At 45.5% G+C, this 26051-nt stretch overlaps 2 protein-coding genes across 2 annotated transcripts in view; both read left to right on the top strand.

Moving 5' to 3' along the window:
* The window catches only part of Naaa (N-acylethanolamine acid amidase), a 22771-nt gene extending 4714 nt beyond the window's left edge, over positions 1-18057 (top strand). The window contains exons 3-11 of the mRNA XM_021211125.2: positions 1691-1817; positions 8655-8745; positions 11352-11428; positions 12712-12884; positions 13003-13065; positions 13879-13945; positions 14861-14889; positions 16673-16750; positions 17575-18057. Of these exons, the coding sequence (XP_021066784.1) occupies positions 1691-1817; positions 8655-8745; positions 11352-11428; positions 12712-12884; positions 13003-13065; positions 13879-13945; positions 14861-14889; positions 16673-16748 (703 nt within the window). The 3' untranslated portion in view covers positions 16749-16750; positions 17575-18057. The remainder of the gene's footprint in view (positions 1-1690; positions 1818-8654; positions 8746-11351; positions 11429-12711; positions 12885-13002; positions 13066-13878; positions 13946-14860; positions 14890-16672; positions 16751-17574) is intronic.
* A 1921-nt stretch (positions 18058-19978) lies between these two features.
* Positions 19979-26051, top strand: part of Ppef2 (protein phosphatase with EF-hand domain 2) — a 30365-nt gene continuing 24292 nt past the window's right edge. The window contains exon 1 of the mRNA XM_021211094.1: positions 19979-20229. The gene's annotated coding sequence lies outside the window, so the exon portion shown is untranslated. The remainder of the gene's footprint in view (positions 20230-26051) is intronic.

Genomic DNA, 26051 nt, shown 5'->3' with positions numbered 1-26051 from the left:
AAAGAAAGAAAGAAAAGAAAAGAAAAGAAGAAAAGAAAAGAAAAGAAAAGAAAAGAAAAGAAAAGAAAAGAAAAGAAAAGAAAAGAAAAGAAAAAAAGATTGCCACACCAGGAATGGTGGTGCATGATCCTGGCACTTGGGAGTCAGATGCAGGAAAAATTTGAGGCAAGTCTAGTCTAGATGGTGAATCCCAGGGCATGCCCCAAAATGACTTGGCAATGGTGGTCACCTTGCCACCATTTAGAAAATAATCAACTTGGAGAACACCTCTACTAATGTTAGCCATTCACCAGTTCACCTGGGCCCCACCCTTATGTGAGTCTTCCAGGTCAAGATCAGAAACCTTGAGAGTTGAGCCTCACCAAGCTTTCTTCTTTAGACAAACCAGTGAGGTAATAGTTGGTTTTTCCTAATTATAAAAGTAACATTAATTTAAAAATTAAATTAAATTTTAAAAAACATAATAAAATTTTTTTTAAGTAATCTTGAATCATTGCAGAAAATCAGTAATACAGAAAAGTTGGTTTAAAAGATTGACTGTTGGGTCTGGTGAGATGGCTCAGCAGGTAAGAGCACTGACTGCTCTTCCGAAGGTCATGAGTTCAAATCCCAGCAACCACATGGTGACTCACAGCCACCTGTAATGAAATTTGATGTCCTCTTCTGGCACATCTAAAGACAGCTACAGTATACTTATATATAATAATAAAAAATATTTGGGCTGGAGCGGGGCCGACCTGAGTGAGCAGAGTTGACCGGAGTGAGCAGAAGTCCTAAAATTCAATTCCTAACATCCACACGAAGGCCCACAACCATCTGTACATTTACAGTGTACTCATATACATTAAATAAATAAATCTTTTTTTAAAAAAAAAAGATTGATTGATTGGTTGATTGATTGATTTTGTGACAGGATAACCCTGTCTGGCCTGGAAACTATCTATGTAGACCAGGCTGGTCCCAAATTCACAGAAATCTACCTGTCTTTGCCTCCCAAGTTCTGGGCTTAAAGATTTCTGTCCCTATGCCCAGCCTGGAGTTCCTTTTAATTATTTTAATTAGTATTTTTACGTGTGTGTGTGTGTGTGTGTGTGTGTGTGTGTGTGTTCGCGCGCGCGTGCGCGCTTGCTTTAACAATGCATAATGGGGACAGGTTAGCTTGAGCTAGCGAACTGGGTTATATAATAATGTGCTAATAGGTAAAATACCAGCAAACAGAGGAAAGAAAAGAATTCAGAGGTCTAGCTGTGCCCTGCATACACAGGGGACATGGGGGAAGATGAAACTCTCATTTGATATATCTTTTTTTTTCTTTTTTTTTTTTTTTTTTTTGTTGTTGTTTTGGTTTGGTTTGGTTTTTTGAGACAGGATTTCTCTGTATAACCTTGGCTGTCTTGGAACTCACTCTGTAGACCAGGCTGGCCTCAAACTCAGAAATCTGCCTGCCTCTGCCTCCCAAGTGCTGGGATTAAAGGCGTACGCCACCACACCCGGCTATGTCTGTGGGCCAATGACAGGGTCTAGATGTGTTGTGTCCAACTGTAGTTCCATATTCTTGTACAAGAGTATATTATAGCATTTATGCCAGCGATAAGCAAGAGAATCTGATGCTTTGAGGGTTTGTTTTAAAGACAGAAATCTCACTTTGTTTTTGTTGCCTTCATTCATGTTGGTCTTTTCCTTTTCTCAGATTCTGCACCAGTATTGTGGCCCAAGATGCCCAAGGCCGTATTTACCATGGTCGGAACCTGGACTATCCTTTTGGAAATATCTTACGAAAGCTGACAGCAGACGTGCAGTTTATAAAGAATGGGCAGGTACATCTATGCGAGCGAGATACAGAGCTCAGGGGCAGGAACAGCCATGCGCACAACATGCACAGCTCATTGGGCAGGAACAGCCATGCGCACAACAGGCAGAGCTCAGGGGCTGGAACAGCCATGCGAACGAGATGCAGAAATCGGCAGGGCATCTCATCTGGAATAGGAGCCCTTTGTGAGGCCTGCTAACTTAGATGCTTCTCCCTGAAAGAGCCAAACAGCACAATGGATGAAGTACGTGCTGTGCACGTGTGAGGACCAGAGTTTGGATCCTCAAAACCATGCAAAGCCGGACTCAGTAGCAGGTGTCTGTGATTCCATTGCTCGTGTTCCGAGAGAGGCCAGCTAGCCTGGCATAGACAGGGGTGAATAAGAGATCCTACCTTAAGGAATGTGGACAGCAAGGTGCGAAACCTAAAATTGAAATTGTCCTCTGACGTCCACACATGCACGGCAGCACATGCAAGCCCTCCTTCCCTCGATTAAAAATAATCCTCAAACCATCAACTTCCTGTGAAAAAAACTGGGACAGGTGTATGTGAATTATGTCCATAGGAAGAAGGATCAGTCATTGTCTTGAGGAGCGTGGGCTTAAAGAAGCCAGTTTCCTTTAGGCATATTATTGGGGGGGGGGGGGTGTGATCAGTCTTGCAAAGGTTGTGTGTAATCTGCAATCTGCACCTTCCTCTGCCCTCCTTGTTCAGGCGGCTTCTGGAACAGGGAGGGGTTCACGGTGGTGAGGGACATCCAGCTTTAAGGTGGGGTAGTCCTGGGTTTGCCCAGTTCTTCCATTTCCATTGAGAATTACTCAATCCTGTTCCGCAGGCTCCAGCTCAGAGACATTAATGTTTGCTTCACGGAGAAAACCTCTCTCCCAGAAAAGATTTAAGCAATGCAGAAATAAATATTTAATGAACGTTTCTCCTTTCTCAGTTTTGCTCACTTACTTTGACATTATTGACAATTTTTTTGTTCACTTCAAAAGAACAGTTGTAAACAGCAACAGTGGTGGTATAAATCCACAAATCAGTTCTTTTTTTAAAAAAAAAATACTTGTTTATTTATTTATTTTTTATTTTATTTTATGTGTAATGTGTGAGACCATGTGCATACAGGAGTCTGGAGAAGCCAGAAGGGGGCACAGGTCACTTGGAACTGGGGTTACAGTGGTTGTGAGCTGCCTTAAGTAGGTTCTCACAACCAAACCCAGGACTTCTGCAAGAACAGTGTTTTTGTTTTTTTTGTTTATTTGGTTTTGTTTTTTTTTTTTTTTTTTTTTTTTTTTTGGTTTTTCGAGACAGGGTTTCTCTGTGTAGCCCCCCTGGCTGTCCTGGAACTCACTTTGTCGAACAGAGTGTTCTTAACCGTTGTCTTCTCTGAAGACCACCTAATCACTTCTTAGAGGAAATCTGCTAAAATATTATGAAATGATGGAGTGGTTATGTCAGTTCGCTACTTTGTGCTTTTGTGTGCCCTCTAATGAGGAAATCGTCTTAGAGTCCAAGAACTAAATGTAGTCACCCTGAAGTATTTATTTGATGGTTGTTGTTTCATTAGCTCCTGCTCATGCTGGAGAGCCCGTGGGAATAGTCTGGGCAGTGGCGTTGTTTATGGGGCTTAGGCGACGGTTCCCAAGTCCATGCAGCTTACGCCTGGGTGTTGTTTTTGTCCAGAGGACTCTGAAGTAAGAAAATGTTTTTGCTAAATTCAGAGCAGATTGTACAGGGCTGGAGAGATGGCATAGCAAGAACACCCCAGGCCTACCAGACTCACGTGCCCTGAACCACATAGGAGTGGAGCTATGTAAGGTGGGGCAGACCTCAGCCTTCAGCCCCTGCTACGGTTTTCCCAGGGGCCGTTGTTCAGTCATAGTTAAATTATAAACATCATGGGATAAGGGTTTATGTTAACCGCCTTGGAATTGCTGATTGGGAAGTACATCTATGTAGTAATAAAATGCAGAACTGCACAGAAAGACACCTTAGCGTTTCTCTGAACAATGGTTGCAAGCAAACTGTGGTTTGGGTTTCCTAACTTTGTTCCTGCCTCCCTGGGAGTGAGGGTGTGTCCCCTCAGGACTGAGGGCATATCATGTGAATGACCTGACAGGAGGACTGAGGGCTTTGGGGGTGTCTTTTGTTTTCCCCTATGGTTGCATTTGAAAGAGGCATTAGTTTTTGTTATTTTATTGTTTTATGTGTGTCTGTGGGACTGAGTATATGGGTGCACCACGAGTGTGCAAGTGCCCTCGGGGGCCAGAAAAGGGAAGTAGATCCCATGGAACTGGAATTGAAAGCAACCGTGAGTCACCATGCCGGGGTGGAACTGAACCCATGTCCTCTGGAGGAGCATTAACCGCTGAGCCATCTCTCCATCTCCAGGCCCTAAAAGAGCTTTGTGGGGTTTTTGTTGTTGTTGTTGTTGTTGTTTTTAAGTTGTTTCTTGGTAACTCTATTGTAGAATTTTTGTAGGACCTGAACTCTGCAAGAGCAGTATATGCTTATAATCACAGAACCATCAGAACCATCTCTCCTGTTTCTTTTTCTTCTTTTTTTTAAAGATTTATTTATTTATTATATGTAAGTACACTGTAGCTGTCTTCAGACACTCCAGAAGAGGGCGTCAGATCTTGTTAAGGATGGTTGTGAGCCACCATGTGGTTGCTGGGATTTGAACTCTGGACCTTCTGAAGAGCAGTCGGGTGCTCTTACCAACTGAGCCATCTCACCAGCCCCATCTCTCCTGTTTCAATCACGGGGTCAATGCGCTCCCATTGCACCCCTGGGATGGAGATGGGGGCCTTCAAGGAGACACTCTAGGGGAAAGGTCACGTAGAAAACGGACACCTTCTTCCACACAGCTCTATTACCCTAAGTTATTTCACAGCCAAGTGGAGTGAATCTGAATAACCCTGCAAGCAAGGTTTTTAGTTTAATATTAAGTTTGGTTTTGTTTTGTTAGTGAGAAAACACAGGGTTTCTCTGTGTAGCACTGGCTGTCCTGAAACTCACTATGTAGACAAGATTGGCCTCAAACTCACAGAGATCTGCCTTCTGCTACCTCCTGGGTGTGGGGTGTTGGGACTAAAGGCATGCATCACCACATCTAACTTTAATACTGTTCTAAAAATAAAAATAACATTAGTTTGGTTTATTTAATTTCTCAGAATGTAAAAATCTTAATTAACCAAGCTGGGCAGTGGTGGTGTATGCCTTAATCCCAGCACTTGGGAGGCAGAGGCAGGTGGATCTCTGTGAGTTCAAGGCCAGCCTGGTCTACAGAGAGTTCCAGGACAGCTAGGGCTGCTACACAGAGAAACCCTGTCTTGAAAACAAACAAACAAGAAATATTAGTTAGCTTTTATAAACAATACAAACTGTGCAGCCTTCTAAATTCTTCCTTGAATAAACAAAGCCTGGTTTTGAAGATTGTTTGCAGGAGGTATCTTTCAGCCACTGTGGCTTGTGACTTGGTTTACGGCTTTAAAAAAAAATTTACGTGACTAATTAGTAAATTAATTTGTTGATTTTATGTATATGAGTCTACTGTAGCCATCTTCAAACACACCAGAAGAGGGCAGCTATCCCAGTACAGATGGTTGTGAGCCACCATGTGGTTGCTAGGAATTGAACTCAGGGTCTCTGGAAGAGCAGTCAGTGATCTTAACCACTGAGCCATCTCTCCAGCCCATAGGATGGCTTTTAAAGCATTTAAACTGTAAAGTGGCTGTTATTGGTGAGCCATTCCACTTGTTCCCCATAGAGCTTACATGTCCTTGATTCCTCAGAGCTTGCATGTAGAGTATTTGTCTCTTTTTTTTTTTTTAAAGATTTATTTATTTATTATATGTAAGTACACTGTAGCTGTCTTCAGACACTCCAGAAGAGGTCGCCAGATCTCATTATGGATGGTTGTGAACCACCATGTGGTCTCTGGGATTTGAACTCAGGACCTTCAGAAGAGCAGTCGGGTGCTCTTACCTGCTGAGCCATCTCACCAGCCCGAGTATTTGTCTCTTGTCATGAACTCAAAGCAAGTTTCCAGTCAGACTCCATTTGCTACTTTCAGTATGGAAGTCTTTTGGGTGAAAAATGTTTCACAGACACGTACAGAATGCAAAGGGTTAGAAACAATCAGTTATGTTAAATTTTTTAATAGTCTGATTGAGCAGCGAGTCTGGTAACTACTGTGACTCCTGTGTAGCAACACTGGATGGTGTCATAAGTCATCTTTCTGTATCACGTGCAAGGACCAGAAAGGTCCTCTGATAAACTCACAGGCACCGCTGTTACTTCTTGTTTTGCCAAACACATTTACTTGGAAAGCCAGGTTTGGGGGGGTGCACACCTTTAATCCTAGCACTTGGGAGGCAGAGGCAGGTCCATCTCTGAGTTTGAGGCCAGCCTGGTCTACAGAGTGAGTTCCAGGACTGCCATAGCTATGCAGGAAAACCCTGTCTCAAAAAAACCTAGATAGAGGGATAGACAGACAGACAGACAGACAGACAGACAGACAGACAGACAGACAGACACATTGATAGATACATGGATAGATACATAGAGAGATACATAGATAGATACCCATCTATTTTATTTGCTGAATTCTGTCTATGGACACTTCCCCCAACTTGGCTCAGAACTTTTGTTCTAGAATTTTGTTCTAGAGTTTCATTCTATTATGTTCAAATCTCTTTTTAAAAAAAATTCAGGAGGCTAGGTATGGTGACATGCAGTTTAATCCCAGCACTCAGAAGAGGCAGAGGTAAACAGTTCTCTGTGAGTTCAAGGCCAGCTTGGCCTACATAGCAAGTACCAGGCCACCCAGCCTACATAGTAAAACCCTGTCTCAACAACTCACTCACTCCTCACTCACTCACTCACTCACTCCTCACTCACTCACTCCTCACTCACTCCTCACTCACTCACTCCTCACTCACTCACTCACTCCTCACTCACTCACTCACTAACTCACTCACTCACTCACTCCTCACTCACTCACTCACTCACTCCTCACTCACTCCTCACTCACTCACTCACTAACTCACTCACTCACTCACTCACTAACTCACTCACTCACTCCTCACTCACTCACTCCTCACTCACTCACTCCTCACTCACTCACTCACTCACTCACTAACTCACTCACTCACTCACTCCTCACTCACTCCTCACTCACTCACTCACTCCTCACTCACTCACTCACTCCTCACTCACTCACTCACTCCTCACTCACTCACTCACTCACTCCTCACTCACTCCTCACTCACTCACTCATTCCTCACTCACTCACTCCTCACTCACTCANTCTGGGATTTGAACTCAGGACCTTCAGAAGAGCAGTCGGGTGCTCTTACCTGCTGAGCCATCTCACCAGCCCGAGTATTTGTCTCTTGTCATGAACTCAAAGCAAGTTTCCAGTCAGACTCCATTTGCTACTTTCAGTATGGAAGTCTTTTGGGTGAAAAATGTTTCACAGACACGTACAGAATGCAAAGGGTTAGAAACAATCAGTTATGTTAAATTTTTTAATAGTCTGATTGAGCAGCGAGTCTGGTAACTACTGTGACTCCTGTGTAGCAACACTGGATGGTGTCATAAGTCATCTTTCTGTATCACGTGCAAGGACCAGAAAGGTCCTCTGATAAACTCACAGGCACCGCTGTTACTTCTTGTTTTGCCAAACACATTTACTTGGAAAGCCAGGTTTGGGGGGGTGCACACCTTTAATCCTAGCACTTGGGAGGCAGAGGCAGGTCCATCTCTGAGTTTGAGGCCAGCCTGGTCTACAGAGTGAGTTCCAGGACTGCCATAGCTATGCAGGAAAACCCTGTCTCAAAAAAACCTAGATAGAGGGATAGACAGACAGACAGACAGACAGACAGACAGACAGACAGACAGACAGACACATTGATAGATACATGGATAGATACATAGAGAGATACATAGATAGATACCCATCTATTTTATTTGCTGAATTCTGTCTATGGACACTTCCCCCAACTTGGCTCAGAACTTTTGTTCTAGAATTTTGTTCTAGAGTTTCATTCTATTATGTTCAAATCTCTTTTTAAAAAAAATTCAGGAGGCTAGGTATGGTGACATGCAGTTTAATCCCAGCACTCAGAAGAGGCAGAGGTAAACAGTTCTCTGTGAGTTCAAGGCCAGCTTGGCCTACATAGCAAGTACCAGGCCACCCAGCCTACATAGTAAAACCCTGTCTCAACAACTCACTCACTCCTCACTCACTCACTCACTCACTCCTCACTCACTCACTCCTCACTCACTCCTCACTCACTCACTCCTCACTCACTCACTCACTCCTCACTCACTCACTCACTAACTCACTCACTCACTCACTCCTCACTCACTCACTCACTCACTCCTCACTCACTCCTCACTCACTCACTCACTAACTCACTCACTCACTCACTCACTAACTCACTCACTCACTCCTCACTCACTCACTCCTCACTCACTCACTCCTCACTCACTCACTCACTCACTCACTAACTCACTCACTCACTCACTCCTCACTCACTCCTCACTCACTCACTCACTCCTCACTCACTCACTCACTCCTCACTCACTCACTCACTCCTCACTCACTCACTCACTCACTCCTCACTCACTCCTCACTCACTCACTCATTCCTCACTCACTCACTCCTCACTCACTCACTCCTCACTCACTCCTCACTCACTCACTCCTCACTCACTCACTCCTCACTCACTCACTCACTCACAGAAACTGCGGGAGAGTGTAGGGAAATTAAGTGATTTCAGCATATATTCTGTTGGATGGTAAAGTAATGCCTTTTTTTTCCCCCCAATTTCAGATTGCATTCACGGGGACCACTTTCGTTGGCTATGTAGGACTGTGGACAGGCCAAAGTCCACACAAGTTTACAATTTCTGGTGATGAACGAGGTAATTAAGACAAACTCTTGGGCATTTTAAATGGAATCCCTGTTGAGGTTTCTGGTGATTCCTTCACTGGCTCGGCCAGCAGAATCTGTGGAAGGAACCTTCCAGCACCAGGGACTTCCGCTCTCTGAGGAGAGACAGGAAGTAGCTTGTGAGTGCTGAGGGTGATCTGGGGTGCTGGTTAGAACCACAGGGATGAAGGAAGAGCTGATGCATGGCATGGAGGCATGGAAGATGGGCCTTCCCTGACCCTTTGATCCCAGTCCGGGTCTGCAGAGGCCAGGGAGGAGATCATCTGGGTCGTCACCGCAAAGACCACAGGTGTCACTGTTGGTACATCACAGAAATGGGACAGTCTGCGTAGCCCCTGTGTGTGTGTGTGTGTGTCTTTCCCTTCCCCCTCCCTTTATGTGTCTGTGTTTCTCCCTCCCCTTCCTCTCCTTCCTTCCTCTCTCTCTCTCTGTCTCTCTGTCTCTGTCTCTCTTTCTCATACACACACACACACACACACACACACACACACACACACACACGAAACACTAGGATCCCCTTGTAGCAGCCTCCTGAATGCTGGATTACAGATGCACCACCATGCCTAGGCCTGGCTTATGTTTTTGACCCTTATTTTGGCTTCTCGTTAGAGACTGGACTGTGTTGGGTTAACATAGAATCAGAAGAACACGGGAGAGCTATTGAATCCATCCAGAGATCCATTTTCTTCTCCACAAGCAACATTTGTGAGCCTTTGGATTTAACATGCAGATGCTCAAGCATTTTCTCACTGAAGCAGGCAGAGTTGATCCTAGAGACTATGCAGGACACAGGGCTGGAAAATGAAGTGATAGCTGATGGGCGGGGGAGGCGTTTCTCAGGCTGATCTCCTGGGACCTGAGCCAGTTAGTGGAGTTGTTCTGTTTGTTAACTCCTTGTCATTGCCCAAACCTCAAGGCAACGTTTTTCAGTTCCATAATATGTGGAAAGCCCAGAGAGAGGCAACCTCTTGCAACTGTCCCTAGGGTGCTAAGGAGAGCAAAGAACATTCACATGACATTCCTCATCTGATGACCCCTGACTAGCATCATGATGTACTGGCTCATTTGGATAGGTTTATTCTCCCTCTCCTCCTCCTCCTCCCCCTCTTCTTCCTCCCTCTCCTCCTCCTCTTCTTCCTCTTCTTCTTCCTCCTCCTCTTCCTTCTCCCCTTCCCCCTCCTCTCCCCTCCCTCTCTCATCCATAGTATTCAGCTTTTTATCACTGTGTATTCATTCAACATTTTTTTTCAAACATCAGTCATGAATGAATCTGAATTTCAGCAAATCTCTGCAAGTCTCAGCTAGCATATCCAGACCACAGCATGACAAGGCTTCCAGGTGTTGGTTTGTTTGTAAGTGTGATATCTATAGATGTATATGTTTATTTAAATGACAGGCTTTGATTCCATCGTCTTGTGAGTTAAGATGTTTGTTAAAGTGACTATTGGAACATGAGCAATTTAAAGTAACTGGGTTAGTCTGTAACATACAAATTTGATGAAAAGCTGCCATATTTAAAGATCCGTCGGAAAGGGCTGGAGAGATGACTCAACTGTCAAAGGCCAGGCTCACAACCAAAACTATAAGCTGTCCAGAAGGACAAGTTGGCTACAGGCTTCCTGATCTCTGTTGGGCAGCTTCCTTTGAAAGGAATACAATTTAATCTTGCCTGAGATGATTATTATTAGAACGATTTTATCCAGCACTATCACTATTGTATCGGGCACAAAAGATTCTGTCTTCAGAACAGGAGGGAAGCTGAGCATGGTGGCACACATCTGTGCCAGTCCCTGGAGACTGAGGCAAAAGAGTATCCTGTTAGAAGTCAGCCTTCGGCTACTTAGGCAGATCCTATCTCAAAAAAAATCAAAAGAAAGAAAGGAAAGAGGAAAAAGAAAAATCAGTGACTATCTGCTTGCTTTTATTAGAAGATATATCTATAGTCATTGTGTGAATATACACTTTCACCTGTGTCTGTGATGTTTTTATGATTGATTCACCCTCAGAGTTAGTGCCACCAAGATGGCTCAGCCAGCAAAGGCACTTCTTGTCGAGCCTAATGATCTGGATCCTTGGGACCCAGACAGAAGGAGAGAGAACAACCTTCCTCAAGTTGTCCTTTTACCTCCACACACACAGTCTGGTGCATGGGCACGTGCATATAACCACCGTGCACACACACACGCTAAGTAAATATATAAATTTTAAGGATGAAATTCAGGCTTTTGAAAGCTGGGTACTAGTAAAATCACTCTTCATTAGCTAAAATTTCTTTCACATTGGCTTATAATATTGGAATGAAAATAAATTTTGTGAATGGGGCAGCTAGCTGACTCAGTAGGTAAAGGCAGGTGCAGCCAAGTCTGAGGATCTGAGTTCGATTCCTGGGACCTACATAGTGGAAGAAGAAAACTGACTCTGACACCCACATACATGCTGTGGCAAGTGTGCACCCACCCCTAAATACACAGTAGAAATAAGTATGTAAATAAATGTCATAACAAATGTTATTAAGATTATTTTTAATGTGGATGGTGTTTGAACCACGGGCTGATTGATGCTTCTTTATGCATGCAGATAAAGGCTGGTGGTGGGAGAATATGATCGCGGCACTTTCTCTGGGACACTCCCCCATCAGCTGGCTTATCCGCAAAGTGAGTAACTTATAGTGCAGAATCCACCCGAACCCAAACTCGTCTAAACGGAGTGACCACACCGCAAGGCTTCACCTCCTTCGTATGATCCCTGTCCCTTAAGAAGAAGCAATGTAGTGTTTTCAGATGCATCTGTGTTTCCATAGTGAACACCAGTGATAAAAGCTGGGTACTGCTCAGCAGTAACAAGGGCAGGCAGGTTTTCACCAGCTCTGTACTATTGCGATAGACAAGAATCCAGTGAGATTTGTACACAGCTCAGCCCTGATCTGTACAGAGGCGCCCTGCTGCTTTAAAGGAAGAGTAAGGGGATAAGGAAGGGGTGAATGGAGATAGAGAGAAGGCATGCAAAATAAATGTAAATAGAATAATAAAAATATCTCAGCCTTCCAGTAATAGTTACCAGGCTGGGGAACTCGCAAGGTCTTGTCAGGGTCTTGTGGCTTCCGTGCCATGTGAGAGGGCCTTTGGAGACCCTTTGGTGACTTCCGAATTGTCCTGTCATCTGATCCCTTTCTTATCCCTGTGTCTCCCTCTCAGAAAGTGACCAGGAGTGGTCGTGAAGGTGGAGAGGGTGGGAGGTCACACCACAGGGTGTTCTGGGCAGTTCAGTTTAGCGAAGGACCCCTTCGCTGCTCACCTAAGACCTTCGCATGTCTTCACAGACTTAGTCTGTCTCCTCATTCCAGTGTCACAGTGCCACAATTCCAAGCCATTGGCCTGGAATTCAGTCCCACAACCACTCCGCAGTCTGCAGCCGCTCTCACAATGTGACAGCTGTTGGTCTCTTGGTCCTTGAGCGCTTGCGCTCCAGACTGGTTCCCCGGCTGTGGCTTCCTTTATTACTTCACCTTGCCAGTGGTTGCCTGGTGACATCTTCGTGTTATTGGAAAGTTTCTTGAGAGCGAGAATGAGATCCTGGCTCCCCTCCAGCACATCGCACAGTACAGAGCAGTGTTCAAACAGTGGCTATGGGGAGAACCAATGAATGGGAGGTGTGGTCTGTCTCCTGCCAAGGCTAGGTGAGCCCAGTGTAGGACTGGCTGACAAGCTGTCCTAGAGAAATCCCTGCTGCTCTTGTTCCTTGGTCAAGGCTGAGGAGTTTGTCACTATTGTTTTGTTCTCCCCTTGGGAGTCCCCATGACAGCAGGATAAAGCCAGAGGAGTTACAGGTTACAGCCATGGCTTAGCATAGGAGGTTACTCTTCGGAATGTGTGTGTCTTGCAATATGGGCCTTCCCCTCGGATAAGGTTGTCAGTACTGGTTTGTCTTTTTTGTATAGACCCTGAGTGAGTCAGAAAGCTTTGAAGCAGCTGTCTACACTCTGGCCAAGACTCCCCTCATTGCTGACGTTTATTACATTGTTGGGGGTACATCATCCAAGGAGGGAGTAGTCATCACCAGGGACAGAGAAGGCCCGGCGGACATTTGGCCTCTTGACCCTCTGAATGGAGAGTGAGTAGAATGGCAGTCTCTTTATCTAATCTGTATTTGCTGAAGTAGGAGTTATGTTTATAGTGAATATTTCTCCTAAATGTCACTGGGTAAGACAAGTTAATGTCCTCTTCTGCAGGTGGTTCCGAGTTGAGACAAATTATGACCACTGGAAGCCTGTACCCAAGAGAGATGACCGAAGGTAGATTCTTTTTGGTTTTTTGTTCTGTTTCATTGAGACAGGTTCTTACTCTGCTAGTGTGGAACCCACTTTAAAGACCAGGCTAGCCTCCAATTTGGAGTAATCCTCTTGCCTCAGCCTCCTTGGTCCAAGGATCATGATATCAAGCCCTACACATAGACTTCCAATGTTTCTCATGGTCAGGAGACTGTCCCCTTCCTACACCAGGGAAAGGAGAGACACACAGGTGCCGTCTCCCCAGGGCCTGGATGGGGTGCGGAGGAGCAGTGGGGAGGACCTCTTAGTTGTTGCTATTGACTGGAGGGATGAGGTTAGCCCTGGCTCTGGGGTCAAGGGGCACTGGATCCTATCATGGAGTCCACCAATGACTCTGTGGGGCCACTGGGGCCTTTGCTCAGCTACCTGTAAGTGCAATGGAGGGGCTGACTAGTGGGCTATAATTGTAAGGCTTTATTTGGAAGGAAGTCATTTTCCATAAGCCAATTAGTCAACTAGCCTGCTAATACAAGGGCTTGCATCACCCTTTCTAATGTAAAAACCTACGAGTCATCAGGTTACAGGAAGTAAGTGTTCCTCGCCAATCCCTGCCGCCCCACATTTGGCAATAGTTGATTTCTGCAGCAGCTGCCCCAACTATCTTGAGCACTGGGTTGAAGGCATCCAATGGAACGGACCCCGCTACAGTGGGACCGGGCAGACACAGGGAGGAAGCTCAGGGGAGTCTGGGCCTCGTGCTGGGCCGCTCAGAATGACCTCTGAGGAGACTCTGGGTTTCCAGAAGCACCTGGTGACCATTGCCCATTGTTTTTGTAGAACACCAGCCATCAAAGCCCTGAATGCCACAGGGCAAGCTCACCTCAGTCTGGAGACCCTCTTCCAGGTAACTCTTCCAATGCTTGCTTACCTTACCTAGGTGGAAACTTCCCCTGAAATTAGATAAAATATTCCAGCAAAAGTTCTGTGCTACTGAAAACATTTTTAAAAGCCACGTGATGTTTTCTGAATTTGGCTCTACATAGGTTAGGGCATCTGCCTTCACCTGTTTGTCTTCATATTGAGAGGAATAAGCATAGCTTTAATGTGTTCATTGTCTTAAAAAGAAAGGACAAGGGCTGAATTATCCTGAGACACACTGAAGTGTTAAGTGGTTATATTCTTTTTTGTATATACAAAGAATGTGTGTGGTATGTGTATGTGTGTGCTGTGTGGTGTATATGTGGTGTATGTGTATATGTGGTGTGTCTGTGGTGTGTGTGGTGTATGTGTGGTGTGTGTGTGTGGTGTGCATGGTGTGTGTGTGTGCATGTGTGTGTGTGGTGTGCATGGTGTGTGTGTGCATGTGTGTGTGTGGTGTGCATGGTGTGTGTGTGCATGTGTGTGTGTGGTGTGCATGGTGTGTGTGTGCATGGTGTGCGTGTGTATGTGTGGGGTGTGTGTATGTGGGGTGTATGTGTTGTGTGTTGTATGTGTGTGTGGTGTACATGGTGTGTATGTGCATGTGTGTGTGTATGTGGTGTGTATGGGGTGTGTGTGTATGTGGGGTGTATGTGTGTGCATGTGTTCATGCCACACCATACACAAAGAGGTCAAAGAACACTTTGTGGGAGTTGGTTTTCTCTTCCTACCATGTGGGCTCCAGGGGTTGAACTCAGATCCTCAGGCTTGTCAGACTTGGGAGCAAGCTCCTTTACCTGCTGAGCCATCTCACAGTGCCAGCGGTTATATTCTTATACATCCCCTGTGTGTTTCTTCTATCTTTTAATATTCTCATACTCTGATTTTTTTTCCTATGCAGGTTTTATCCGTGTTTCCTGTTTATAACAAGTAAGTTACACGTTCAGCATATCCCTTCAACTTTCACCAGGAAAAATGTCACTGTGGCCAGGAAGCCCGAGTTTCAGACCAAAGGCCCTGGCACCATCAGCCTCCAAAAGCTAGCCCAGCCACCTGCCTACATGCCAGTTAAAGAGACATGTCCTGGGGAAAGCAGAGAGGAGGTTCAGTCGGCATGCTGGGAAGGGTGACAGTAAAGGGCACTGTGAGTCAGAGCTGCTCATCCAGGGATTGCAGGCAGGTAACATTTAAATAGAGGAAGAATGGAGTCCCATATCCAGAGGAGCTCCTGCTGGTGAGGGCATGGTCTGGCTGTTTACCATCCCCATCCTGGTTCTGCAGGGTTAAGCCTTGAAGTGCATTGATGGTTTAGGTTTAGGTAAGCGCCAGTTTCTAGCCGGGCACTCCCTGACAGATGAACGTGCCTGTGCACAGAGGGGAGCAGTGGAGAGCGGTTGTCCAAAGCAAAACGAAGGCAAAGCAGGCTGCCAGGCTATAGACTACCTCACACACAACCTCCTGGCTTGGGGTAGGGGGTGGTTATGGAGAAGTGGGGGGCGGGGATAGAGGTCAGGGTCGGGGGAGATGTTTAGTTTTTTTCTGGTTTTTCGAGACAGGGTTTCTCTGTGTAGCCCTGGCTGTCCTGGAACTCACTTTGTAGACCAGGCTGGCCTCGAACTCAGAAATCCGCCTGCCTCTGCCTCCCGAGTGCTGGAATTAAAGGCGTGCGCCACCACGCCCAGAGCGGGGAGATATTCTTGAAGGGGCCAATAGTGAGCAAAGCAAAGAGGACAGATGTTCTAGTTTAAGGTCTAAGAGGGACAAGTAGACATTACAATCAGGAGAGGAACTCAAGAAAACCAACCAAAGCCAAGAGAATGGGGTGACCTGGATAGTAGAAGGAGGTTGGCCGTGGCATGTTTGCCCCTCAGTCTGCACAGGGACTGTCTTCATGAGTCCCTGTTAGGACTAAGTGTTTGTCACCTTAGTTTCTGCTCCCCACTCTCACAGTCCTCCCCCCTTCTCCTGCTGACAGCTCACTGCGATATTTCTCTTTTTATTTATCTATTCTTTTGGTTTTTAGAAATATTGTTAGCCAAGTGGTGGTAGCCCACACCTTGGGAGCCACAAGCAGGTGGATCTCTGTGGGTTCGAGGCCAGCCTTGTCTACAGAGTGAGTTCTAGGACAGCCAGGGCTACACAGAGAAACCCTGTCTCAAAAACAAAACAATAATAAAGGTTTTTAGAAATATTGTTTTTATATTATTGTTGGTATTAGTAATTATTGTTCCTCCCTCTTTTAGCCCGTGGTCTCGACTGTGGCAGTGTGTGAGCTAGGGTTTCTCTGGCCTGGAGATCTTACTCACATACTCTTCTAAGGGGAAGGCCACAGGAAGCTTGGTTTGCTCTGAAAGGCAGCTGTGCAAGAAGTTGGGAGGGACTCTTTTCAAGCTAAGAACAGGCAGTGGCTCCACAAATAGGCTGACTGCCACTCACTACCATAGCTTGAACTTTGAGGAATCAGAATTTAGAAGCTCGATTTGGCTTTCAATGGTGTTTCAAAATAGGAAGACAAACCAGTTAGACCTCTTGGTTTATGTTTTAAACATTCTGCCTCTTTGCATCTTTATCTTGCATCTTTATCCTACATCCTTATCTTGCATCCTTATCCTGCATCCTTATCTTGCAACCTTGTCCTGCATCCCAGGAGATTCGGGAGAGCATCATATTAGCAAAGGTGACTCATATATAAGAATTTGTCTTGTTATTTCAGCTACACAATTTATACTACAGTGATGAGCGCTGCTGAGCCCGACAAGTACCTCTCCATGATCAGAAACCCGAGCTGAAGGTGAGCAGGTGAATGAGTGTGCCCGTGCTGTGAAGAATTTGACAGTTTGTTACTGCTTGGGTGGGGTGGCAAGTGCTTCTCACAGACAGTGGTGACCTCCCTAAGACTTAAAAGTACATTATGTATTCTGACAAGCATTTAGCATATGATGCCCAATCAGTAGGCATTTTATTTTAAAGAGTTTATATGACACTGAACTCTCTCAGCATCTCTGCCCAGCGCCCTTTAACAAACCCTGCTCTCAGCTGGGCATGGTGGTGCATGCCTTTAATCCCAGCACTTGGGAGGCAGAGGCAGGCGGATTTCTGAGTTCGAGGTCAGCCTGGTCTACAAAGTGAGTTATGAGTTTCAGGACAGCCAGGGCTATACAGAGAAACCCTGTCTGGAAAACAAAAAACAAAACAAAACAAAACAAAAACAAACAAAACAACAACAACAACAAAAAAACCCTGCTTTCAAGGCTAGCTGTCGCCTGCTCATGTATGGAGGAAGGGACAAATATTTAGGAAGACCAGTGTGTCTCCCGAGCAAACGTAGGCCCAGTGTCTTTGAGCATCAGAGGCAGATCCAGAAGACAAAGGACCCCTACAGAATTTACCTGAAGGCACCAGGGAGCCCACAGGGGAGGGGAAGACTAAGGAGACAGGAGTCTCCTTCCTGTGTCCCTGAACGCCACCTCTAGACAGCACCAGTTGTCAGGATTCTTCTGCTCCGGTGTCTAGATTGTTAAGCCTGGCCTGATGGTTAGGCCAGTCTTTGATCATGGGAATGTAAAAACCATTACTGTTTGAATTAAAGCATGTGTGCTTTTTCTTCCCTAACAGATGATGTATTGTCAAAAAGCTGCCTTTAGAAGTCTAAGACTGGAAGGACTGTCCCGTTTCCTGAGCAACACAGGCTCCCTCCCCACGGAGCGTTTCTGCCTGTGGAGGAGGGGTTCTCTCAGCACATGTCTGCAGGAAGAGGAGAGCAGCCTGCTGTCTCGATCCTCCTGACTTCCCTTGAGCTTCACTAACAGCCCACCTTGGCTTGAACAACTCACATAACTGGTCTCAGAGGTCAGGCTGCACCTGACCAGTCACAAGTGTCCTATGATTCTGTGTGCTCACACTCTTGCTTGTCCACCGTGATTCTGTGTTCACACTCCTGCTTGTCCACTGAAGAAGGGACGGGGCAAGATGGCTGTCATGTGGAGGGAAGGCTGTGGACAAACCCAAGTTTCTCCTAAGGCGGGGGTGAGGCTTAGTGGCAGGGTTTGCATAGATAGATAGATAGATAGATAGATAGATAGATAGATAAAAGATAGATGATAGATAGATAGATAGATAGATAGATAGATAGATAGATAGATAGATAGATAGATGATGGGTGGATGGGTGGATGAATGGATGGATGGATAGATGATGGGTGGGTGGATGGATGGATGGGTGGATGGATGGGTGGATGGATGGATGGATGGATGGATGGATGGATGGATGGATAGATGATGGGTGGATGGATGGATGGATGGATGGATGGATAGATGATGGGTGGGTGGATGGATGGATGGGTGGATGGATGGGTGGATGGATGGATGGATGGATGGATGGATGGATGGATGGGTGGATGGATGGATGGATGGATGGATGGATAGATGGATGGATGGATAGATAGATGAATGAAAGTTTTCTCTGAAGAGCAGAGACCTCTAATTTGAGTAGAATTTGCTTGAAGATATGTTCCTCTGACTTTTGATTTTGTGTTTCCATTTAGTAGAAACTCACTTTTTGTAAACTTCTAATGTATTTTTTAAATGTGGGCCTTATTAAAAATAAAACTACTTTCTTACTACTTTTGGAAAGTATATGTCACCAAATAATATCCTGTCATTCTTTATCGTTTGTTAAAAAAAAATGTCAAAAAAAAAAAAAGGCCAGCTTCACTTTGTGGGTTCTTTTCTCTTCCACCGTTCAACCCCCTGAAGACTAGATAGGAGAGAGAAAAGGGCAGAAGGGAGAGGGGTGACGCTATCATTAGCCTACTTCCGGCTGATTAGGGGTGTCAAGTTCCTTGGGGCAAGTTTGACCTTTGCTGTCAGGACATCTAGTTTTTTCTTCTTGTTTCTGCTTAACAAACCACAACCAAGCAGTCAGCCGACCACCCACCTTTCCGGGCTCTGGCATTTATATATCCTCTAAAAAGTCCCCAGAATTCTAAACCTCACACAGTCTCAGAAAATCTGCCTCTGCGAGGGCATGAGGCGATCCTCGTCGACTGCTACAAAGCAGTCCTGTATCCTAACATCTGGTGTTGTGTTTTATAGAAAGATAAGGAGAGGAGGAATGTGTTTGGTGGAGGTGTAGTTGGGTGTGTGGAGAGGGGTGCCTCTGCAAGACACAGAAAGGCAGAGAGAGAGAGAGAGAGAGAGAGAGAGAGAGAGAGAGAGAGAGAGAGAATGAGAATGACTAGAGGAGTAGAGGCCAGCCATGAGCACGTGGAGAGAGAGAGGGGGGAGGGGAATGGGGAAAGAGAGGGTAAGGAGAGGGAGCAGGAGAGAGAGAGAGAGAGAGAGAGAGAGAGAGAGAGCGCAATAGGCCCTTTTGTAGTGAGCCCAGCATACCTGGCTGTTGCCAGGTAACTGTGGGGCGGAGCATAGACAAAAACAAAACAAAACAAAACAAAAAACCTCCAACACCGGGGATTAAAACAAAAATTTATCCATATAACATTGCTGTGATTTAAAAAGAAACCAGAATTACAAAATTCTCACTACAATACGGTGTCAGGGAGAATAAAAAAATTTGCAAGGCACTGAGTGCTGTCTTCTACCTGCTTGCCCTGAAACTGTGAGCTTCTGCTTTTAAATATAGTTTATTATTCTATATTTCCAACTGGATGTAGGAAAGGGAGCTGGGAATACATCCTGAGGGGATTCTGTCCCTGGGAAAGACATGATCTCTCAATCAAGTTTTGCAAACAGAAGGAGCCTCCATGTGGGCTGCAGGCAGCACCCTTTGGGCTCTTGTGGAACAGTTCGAGCATGGCGCCCTGCAGCCGGTCTCTGTAGGGTCAGCACTCTCTTGTTTCTGGGTTAAGGAGCTCAGGCTTGTCAGGCTGGCTTGGGGAATGCACCTCCTAATCCAGAAGAGTAAGAAGATTTAGGACTGGAGGGGGGGGTCCTCCGCCCCCATCGAGAAGTGACAGGCCACACTCTGCAGACTTGCCTCCAATCCCCAGGCCTCATTTGACCCAGGGTGCTGCTGCCCACGGCTTGAAGGTGGTTATTGTGATTGTCACATGGCACTTGAAATGCATTGCCAGGGTAGTCGGTGTCATCCTTCCCTCTGAGAAGACATCAGACAAAGGTGGCGTCGTATTTGTTAGACCCGAGACCTGCAGCCCCACCAGGCGGTTCCATCCACCAACCGTGAAGACAGACGGTGATCAGACACATGGGTTAGGTGCCTGCTGTGTCTCAGAGTCAGCTAAGCTCCTGGAAGGTAAGTCCCAGCCTGTGGGACAGAAATGGATGAGACCATGACATCAGCCAATGGGAGGGAAGAGGTTCATTGTGGGCAACAGAGAGAGAGAGACATAGCTCCCTCCATCTCCTAGAGCATCCTCAAGAGTTCCCGGGCCCCTAAGGACCTTCATCCAGGCAAACCCAGTATGTGTGACTTTCATGAATGAAAACCAGTATAAGCAGAGTTGCATATTAAGTACATTTCTAATGTAGATATTAGGCCCAGGGGTTAATAGAGAGAGATGCTTTGGGGAAATAGTAAGACACTCCCATGCATGGCTGTAGCCTTGTGGATGAGAGTCAAACTTAAGTGTCTTTACAGTGGGTTTATATAGGATTTTAGTAGTTTTCAAGTGATCTCTCTAAGGGTTGCTAAGAACACCCCCAGGACAAATGAATGACAGACAGACACACACACACACACACACACACACACACTTTTTATTTTACATATATAAATGTTTGTGCATGTCTGGTGCCCGTGAAGGTCGGAAAGAGTGTTGGGTTCCATGACACTGGAGTTATAAATGGTTGCAAGCTACCAAGGGGGGGGGAGGGGGAGTGCCAGGAATTGAACCCTGGTCCACTAAAGGAGCAACAAGAGCTCTTAACCACTGTGTGGTCTCTCCAGCCCTCCCCCCACACACACATGCTGGTACACACATATGCACCACACACTTAACCACTGTACAGTCTCTCCAACCCCTGCCACGTGCCTGTACACACATACACACCACACACTTTTCAACTACTTTTTCAATACTGCCCAAAGAGTATTGTAACAAGACTAAATATTGAAGACTTTTTCTTAGCAAAGTTATAAGGTGGGTTTGTAAGAGTTACTGTTCAGGGCGTGTTCAAGGTTATAGGTTGCTTTGGTTTTACATAAGCAGTTTATTTATCCTTGATCTTTGTAGGAATTCATGTACCATTTTGGCTTAAGTAAGCATAGCTTCTCTGTTGCCTCCAACACCTTTTGTGAGAGGTCTGTGAGAAACACAGAGTGCCTTAGTAAGCAGCTACGATTTCACCAAAGATGCTAGAAGTTTCCTGACTCCATAGTAGGGCAGGCAAGCCGGCCCACAGACCATTTTCTTGTCACCTGTCCTGTGCTTACTTTTGCCTGTCACTGTCATTCTCTCAGTCTTTCTCTCCTGCTTCCATTTGGTTTAGGGATGGTCAGTCAGAGAAAGCCTCTGTTGGAGAGGCTGCAGTCGTGTTTTCTGGATTTCAAGTCCTGATAACCAACTTTCCCTCCACCCATTAGGCTGTTAGTGAACAGAGCGACAGATTAAAAAGAATGTGGTGAGGCTTGGCTGGCTTGACTTGTCAAGTTCCAGAGGGACAGGGCACCTCCCTCACAGAGTGGCATAATGTGGACGCCACCGTGACTTACAAAGACTGGGTCACAGCAACCTCAGGCGTGGCAGCTATCAGTTCAGTTCTGTGAGGCTCCTTCAACCTCACTTTCCAGGAGTGTGGTGTGTGTGGTGTGCTTGTTTGTGTGGTGTGCATGTGTGTGTGTGATGTGTGTGGTATATGTGGTGTACTGTGTGTGTGTGTGGTATGTGTGTGATATGTGTGTGTGTTGTATGGGTGGTGTGTATGGTATGTGTGGTGTGTATGGTATGTGTGTGTATGTGTGGTGTGTATGGTATGTGTGTGTATGTGTGGTGTGTATGGTATGTGTATGTATGTGTGGTGTATATGGTATGTGTGGTGTACATGTATGTGTGTGGTGTGTGGTATATGTGGTGTGCTTGTGTGTGGTGTGAGTGTGTGTGTGTGTGTGTATGATGTGTGGGTGGTGTGTATGGTATGTGTGGTGTGGGTGTGGGTGGTGTGTATGGTATGTGTGTATGTGTGGTGTATATGGTGTGTGTGGTGTGTGGTATGTGTGGTGTGCTTGTGTGTGTGTAGATGATGTGTGGGTGATGTGTATGGCATGTGTGCGTGCGTGCTTGTGCACATGTCGTGGAGGCTACGGATCGGCATCATTTGTTTTCTACAATCTTTCCAATCATTCTCAACTTCATGTTTTTGAGACAGAGATTCTCTTGAACCTGGCACTTTCCGTCTCACCTGAGATGCAATAAGCCCTACCATCGGCCTGTCTCCACTCTCAGGAAGCGCCCGACACACCTGGCTTTTCCCTTGAGTGCTGGTGACCCACGCTCAGGTCCCTCACGCCTTGGCGGCAAGCGCTTTACCTCGGAGCCATCTCCCCAGCCTGCAGTTTTTACTCTCAAGTTGTTTCCCTTGAAAATTATTTAATTTTTCCTTCCTGTCTATGTTTTTTAGTGAGTTCTAGAACACTCTGCTAGTCTAGATGACTTTACTTTCTCTCGAGCAACCGTATGTAGTAACCTAATTTAGTTACAGTTCCTTTCTTATTTTTCTTCCCATGTAAAATTTTTGAAAATATACCATGTATTGATCTCAGTAATAAAGGTTATTTTTTTTTAAATCTCTATAAATTAAAAATTAAAATCTTCCCACTTAGTTAGTAACCAGGCTCATTTTTTTGTTTTTGCTTAGCTTTTGAGGTTAGATCCAGCCAGACTCATTTAAGAAGGCAAGGGCATAGGCAAAGCCCAAGTCTCAAGCTGTGTGGTAGCGCGCGCCTGTAGTCCCAGCACTCAGGGCAGAGGAAGGAAGAATATGCTGCGGGATAGCCTGGGGTACAAATCAAGACCCTGTAAGAAACAAAGAGGGGAGATTGGGGGTGGGGGAGGAGGGGGAGTTGGCAGCTGGAGGGAACAGAACTGTCTCACTCCTCAGACCCGTTTATCAGTTTAAGCGAGGGTGCACGGCCTGTTCTTCACACACTTGGACTGTGATATGCAGATGAGAGCACACTGGGCATACAGGTTTCTTGTGTGATTCGTCTGGGGACATTTTTAGAGCATTGCACAAATATTGCACAAACATCATGTCATATGGCATAGGACGCCACTGTTTGTTTGTTTGTTTGTTTTTTAATGACATAATGTATCTGGTCGATTCTATATGGAAATTACCTAAAGTACTTTTCATTTTGTGGGGAGAGATGTTTTATTAATTTTTTTTTCTGAGTTGAAGCTCACTATATAGGCCAGACTAGCCTCAAGTGTATGGTCTTCCTGAGTGCCGGGATTGCAGGCATACACCACCATGCCCTGCTCTAATGCTCTAAATTTTTGAGGTTGTTATTTAAGAAAACTCTTAGTCTGTGCTTTTCTTTTCTTTTTCTTTTTTCCTTTTCTTTTCTTTACTTTTCTTTATCTCTTCCTTCTTTCCTTCCTTCCTTCCTTCCTTCCTTCCTTCCTTCCTTCCTTTCTTTCTTCCTTTCTTTCTTTTGGCTTTTCAAGACAGGGTTTCTCTGTGTAGCCCTGGCTGTCCTAGAACTAACTCTGTAGACCAGGCTGGCCTCAAACTCAGAAATCCGCCTGCCTCTGCCTTGCACCACCATTGCCCAGCTTAGTCTGTGCTTTTCACGACAGTGGTAAACCTTTGCAAACCTCGCTCACCGATGACACCCCTGTAGTGGAGTTACCATAACCTATGCACAACACAGGAGAGGCCAAGGAGCCCCAAGTAGGGATGCGTGTCCATCCCTCTGTAGGTCTAGCGATAGCTGGGATCTCCTCATCCCTTCCATGTGCTGTGTGACACACATCCCTTTTATCCATGGCGGCATGATTGGTTACAATAAGATGTGCCACCTGATGGAAGACAGCACTGCTTTCTACCCTGTTTATTGACCTGAGAGAATTATTCCTTCTCATTCTGGAGCAGTGTTGTTTATCAATCTCTATTGGCTTTTTTTAATAGAGTAGGTTATTTAAGATCATATTCTTCCACCACCCTTTGGGGTTTACTTATTCATAGGCAATAAGCTGCTAGAGCAAGAATTTAATCAATTATAATCCCGGAGCTTCGGCAACCAGTATCTGTCCTGTTGGATTCATGCTCCAATGACGTGGTACATAGCCTTGAAAGTAAAAGTTAAACTTCCCAGGGGGACAAAGGGGACCAATTGAGAGGGGAGTGGGGGAAGGAAAGAATAGAGGACCTGGGAGTGTGCTCAGTGTGTGCAGTGTGTACTTTGGGAAAGTGCCCGTATATGGCACAGTGCTGTGCTCAATAGATAAACACAGGGGAAAGCTAGCCAAACCCCACAGTGTTTCCTGGAGACAGAGTGAAGTATTCTAGGCTGTGTAATGCACATGACTCAAGCTTATTCACTTAGTCTGTACTGAATCCCTGCTATGGGCCAAGCATTTGTGCTGAACCTTGGGGATGAATTCTTATACAGCCTAACTCTAAAGGAGCCCACAGTGTGATGGCAGAGAGATAAGATACCAGACAATGGTGCAAGGTTGGGGCTTTGCCCAAGGATGGCTACTCCATTTGGGGCACATCATGTGTTTGCAGCTGTAGAACCCTGGGTCCAATCCCTAGCAACACACACACTCACTCACACACACACACACACACACACACACACACACCCCAAAATGGTTTCCTTGCACTCCTCTTTTCTTCTGTGATTTAATCAGCTCTTACAAGCTCAACTATCACTTCCCACCTCTCAAATCTACACATCTACTCACGAAACTCCACTCTGTACACCAGAACACCCCAGTGTAGATGCTCAGCACACAGCCAGCTGTATAGACTAGAGTTTAGGATAATCTAGAAAAGAGGTACAGCTCTGAGAGCTGGGAGGTAATAGTTAAGTATGTAAGAGATGATTAAGCCACTAAGTGGGAGCTGGAGAGATGGCTCAGTGGTTAAGAACATTGACTCCTCTTCCAGAGGTCCTAAGTTCAATTCCCAGCAACCACATGGTGGCTCACAGCCATCTGTAATGGGATCTGATGNCCTCTTCTGGTGTGTCTGAAGATAGCTACAGTGTACTCATATAAATAAATAAATCTTTTAAAAAAAAATCACTAAGTAAAAGAGGAGAGATTTGGGACCAGAATCCACATNCCAGAATCCACATACATACATACGTACATACATGAGTGCATGTGTGCTTGCTCTCTTTCTTTCTCTCTCTCTCTCTCTCTCTCTCTCTCTCTCTCTCTCTCTCTCACACACACACACACACACACACACACACACACACACACATATATATATATATATATATATATATATATATATATATATATACATTCATGTATGCATACACACATGCATACAAGCTTGAAGAATGTATGCACACACATGTACACACACATGCACACACTGGCATTTCAAACATAGGGAGAAACAACCTCAAGAGAGCCTAGAGAGGTGGGAGCAAACATAACTGGCCAGCATCTGAGACCCCAAGGCAGAACTGTAATTCAGGTGGGACCTGCAAAACCAGATGGCTTCGCTGTTCCGGCAAGGTACTGACTGAAAAGGTGAAGTTATTGGAGACATTAGCATGAAATGTTTTGATCAATAATGAGGATGAAAATTGTATTTCTGGGAGCATCTAAGAAGTCAGGTATGGGTGGCACAGACCTGTAATCCCAGCTATTTCAGAGACTGACACGAGAAGGTCACAAGTTTGAGGCCAGCCTGGGATAGTTAGCGTTTTGAAAATGATCATGAAAAGAGGTTTAGGATGTAGCTCAGTTGGTAGAGCACCAGACTAGCATGCCTAAGGCCCTGAGTTTGATCCCAACACCATATAAACAGGCATCAATGGTGCATGCCTGTCTGCCATCAGCACTCAGATAGCAGAGACAGGATGGCCAGAGGTTCAAGGTTATCCTCAGTTACACAGTGAGTTTGAGGTTAGCAATCCTGTCTCAAAAC

This window comes from Mus pahari, chromosome 13, assembly GCF_900095145.1.
Source record: "Mus pahari chromosome 13, PAHARI_EIJ_v1.1, whole genome shotgun sequence".
Classification (NCBI taxonomy): domain Eukaryota; kingdom Metazoa; phylum Chordata; class Mammalia; order Rodentia; family Muridae; genus Mus; species Mus pahari.
The sequence above is the reverse complement of the archived record's forward strand: the minus strand, read 5'-3'. Positions and strand labels throughout refer to the sequence as shown.